The 3,011-nt window shown below is 42.9% G+C and overlaps 1 protein-coding gene across 1 annotated transcript in view; it reads left to right on the top strand.

Moving 5' to 3' along the window:
- LOC104743311 (nuclear pore complex protein NUP155) overlaps positions 1 to 3,011 on the top strand; it is an 8,255-nt gene that overhangs the window by 893 nt on the left and 4,351 nt on the right. Inside the window, exons 2-7 of the mRNA XM_010464407.2 lie at positions 4 to 8; positions 68 to 237; positions 353 to 479; positions 588 to 850; positions 1,042 to 2,671; positions 2,768 to 2,980. Of these exons, the coding sequence (XP_010462709.1) occupies positions 4 to 8; positions 68 to 237; positions 353 to 479; positions 588 to 850; positions 1,042 to 2,671; positions 2,768 to 2,980 (2,408 nt within the window). The remainder of the gene's footprint in view (positions 1 to 3; positions 9 to 67; positions 238 to 352; positions 480 to 587; positions 851 to 1,041; positions 2,672 to 2,767; positions 2,981 to 3,011) is intronic.

Genomic DNA, 3,011 nt, shown 5'->3' with positions numbered 1-3,011 from the left:
GAGATGATGTATAGAGATGGTTTAGAACTTGAGCTTTGTCTTATATAATGTTTGGCTTTTGTTGCAGTGGCCGCCTTTGATTGAGGTTGGTGAGACTTGGGAATTGCCTTCTGTACTTATTGAGAGGTATAATACTGCTGGGGGAGAAGGGACTGCTTTGTGTGGGATTTTTCCGGAGATCCGACGAGCTTGGGCATCTGTAGACAATTCTTTATTTCTGTGGCGTTTTGACAAAAGGTAAATTCGGCTTTTTTTTTCTTTTTCTTTTAGTTACAGGGGTATTTAGAAGCTTGAGATGCCTTGTTTAACTAGGTGTCCTTTGTTTTTTTTGATAAATGCATATGTCAATTAGGGATGGGCAATGTCCTGAGTATAGCGGGGAGGAGCAGGCTATTTGTGCGGTTGGTCTAGCGAAATGTAGACCTGGAGTCTTTGTTGAAGCTATTCAATATCTTTTGGTGCTGGCAACTCCTGTTGAGGTAACCCTTTTCAAAGGCGCAATCTGATCACAACTTCTTTAGTTTTATGTACTACTTTTTCTGTTTTTTCTGAGAGGAAAATAAGTTTTTTTTTCTACTTCTCATCAGTTGGTTCTTGTTGGAGTGTGCTGCACTGAAGGGCCTGATGGTAGAGATCCTTTTGCTGAAATTTCAGTACAGCCTCTACCTGACTATACAATTTCATCAGATGGAGTGACAATGACATGCGTTACATGTACCAATAAAGGGCGCATTTTCATTGCTGGACGTGATGGTCACATCTATGAACTGCTATATACAACTGGCTCAGGCTGGAATAAACGTTGTCGTAAAGTGTGCCTTACTGCAGGCGTAGGTAGTGTGATCTCAAGGTACACACATTCTCATTTGTCCTTTTCATTTATTTGTTCTCTCCGCTGTTCGATTCTGGAACTTGAGGATTAACTAAGCTTCTAGAAATCCATATTGTATCGCCAAAACTCCTTATGCTCGAAACAGTTCCACAATACCACATTCTTTCTGACAGTTTTTAAACATTTATCCCAAATTCTGTTGGTGTTAGGTGGGTTGTGCCAAATGTGTTCAAGTTTGGAGCTGTAGATCCTGTCGTAGAGATGGTTGTGGATAACGAAAGGCAAATTTTATATGCCCGCACTGAAGAGATGAAACTTCAAGCATATGTTTTTGGGCCAAATGGGGAAGGTCCTCTTAAGAAGGTGGCAGAAGAAAAGAATCTACTAAATCAGAAGGATGTGAGCCAAGGAAATCGTCAGGCAGCAGTGGCAGGTCGATCTAACAAGCCCTCCATAGTCAGCATTTCGCCATTGTCCATGCTGGAGTCAAAATGGTTGCACCTTGTTGCAGCATTATCAGATGGCAGGAGGATGTATCTTTCCACCTCCTCAAGTGGAAGTGGTAGCAGTATTAGCTTTAGTGGGTTTAACAACCACCGTCAGACTCCAAACTGTCTGAAAGTGGTTTCAACCAGGCCATCTCCTCCATTGGGAGTCGGTGTTGGTCTTGGTTTTGGAGCTGCATCTATCGCTGGTAGAACTCAGAACGAAGACCTCTCTATGAAAGTTGAAACTGCCTACTATTCTGTTGGAACTCTTGTCCTTTCAGATTCGTCGCCACCTACTATGTCTTCTCTTCTTGTTGTTAGCAGAGATTCAAGCGTTCAGTCTCAGGTTGGTAGCAGTTCAGGGCCAAGTTCAAGGAGTTCTCGGGCTTTACGAGAAGTTGTGTCTTCCCTTCCTATTGAAGGCCGTATGCTTTTTGTAGTAGATGTTTTCCCCTCTCCTGATACTGCCGCTACTGTTCAATCTTTATATTCAGAACTAGAATACTGTGGACTCGAAGTCTCAGGAGAGTCTTATGAAAAAGCATGTGGAAAACTCTGGGCCAGAGGTGATCTTTCGACCCAGCATATATTGCCAAGGAGAAAGATTGTCGTTTTTACCACCATGGGTATGATGGAACTCGTTTTTAATAGGCCTGTGGATATCTTAAGGAGACTTCTAGAATCCAATTCTCCAAGGTCCCTTCTAGAAGATTTTTTCACCCGCTTTGGAGCAGGTGAAGCGGCTGCCATGTGCTTGATGTTGGCTGCCCGAATAATAAATTTTGAAAATTTAATTAGTAACATTGTTGCTGACAAGGCAGCTGAGGCGTTTGAGGATCCGAGAATTGTAGGAATGCCACAGTTTGATGGCACTAGTGGATTGTCAAACACTAGAACAGCAACTGGAGGTTTCAGCATGGGCCAAGTTGTTCAAGAAGCGGAGCCCATTTTCTCAGGTGCTTATGAAGGGCTCTGCCTTTGTACATCAAGATTACTGTTTCCCCTATGGGAACTTTCTGTGATGTCTAAGAAAATCAGTTCTGACACCATGTCTGAGGAAGGAGTTGTGATCTGTCGTCTTTCTACCAGTGCTATGCATGTTCTGGAAAGCAAGGTTCGATCATTGGAGAAATTCTTGAGATCTAGAAGAAACCAGAGAAGGGGGCTTTATGGATGTGTTGCTGGTTTAGGAGATGTAACTGGCTCTATTTTGTATGGTACTGGTTCAGAGTTGGGAGCTACTGAGAGGAATATGGTTAGGAACTTGTTTGGAGCATATTCCAACGGAGGTGAGTCAGCAAATAAAAGACAGCGGTTGCCGTATAGTCCTGCTGAATTGGCTGCCAGAGAGGTAAGATTTGTTGAATTCTTATAAATCTGGTGTTACTTTCTTCCTCTTTAATGGTACTGGAGTAGAAGTCATTAATTTAGTCATGCCTTCCTGCAGGTGAGGGCTATGGAGTGTATCAGGCAGTTGCTTCTCAGATCTGCAGAAGCCCTTTTCCTACTCCAACTTCTTTCTCAACATCATGTTGCTAGATTAGTTCAGGGGTTTGACGCATATCTAAAGCAAGCTTTAGTTCAGTTGACATTCCATCAGCTAGTTTGTTCTGAAGAGGGTGACCAAATTGCAACAAGGCTCATATCTGCCGTGATGGAGGTACCAGCCTTTTAAATAGCCTTAGTGTCCC

This window comes from Camelina sativa, chromosome 14 (genome assembly GCF_000633955.1).
Source record: "Camelina sativa cultivar DH55 chromosome 14, Cs, whole genome shotgun sequence".
In the NCBI taxonomy this organism is placed as follows: Eukaryota; Viridiplantae; Streptophyta; class Magnoliopsida; order Brassicales; family Brassicaceae; genus Camelina; species Camelina sativa.
Note: the sequence above shows the minus strand (reverse complement) of the source record. Positions and strands in the feature narration are given on the sequence as shown.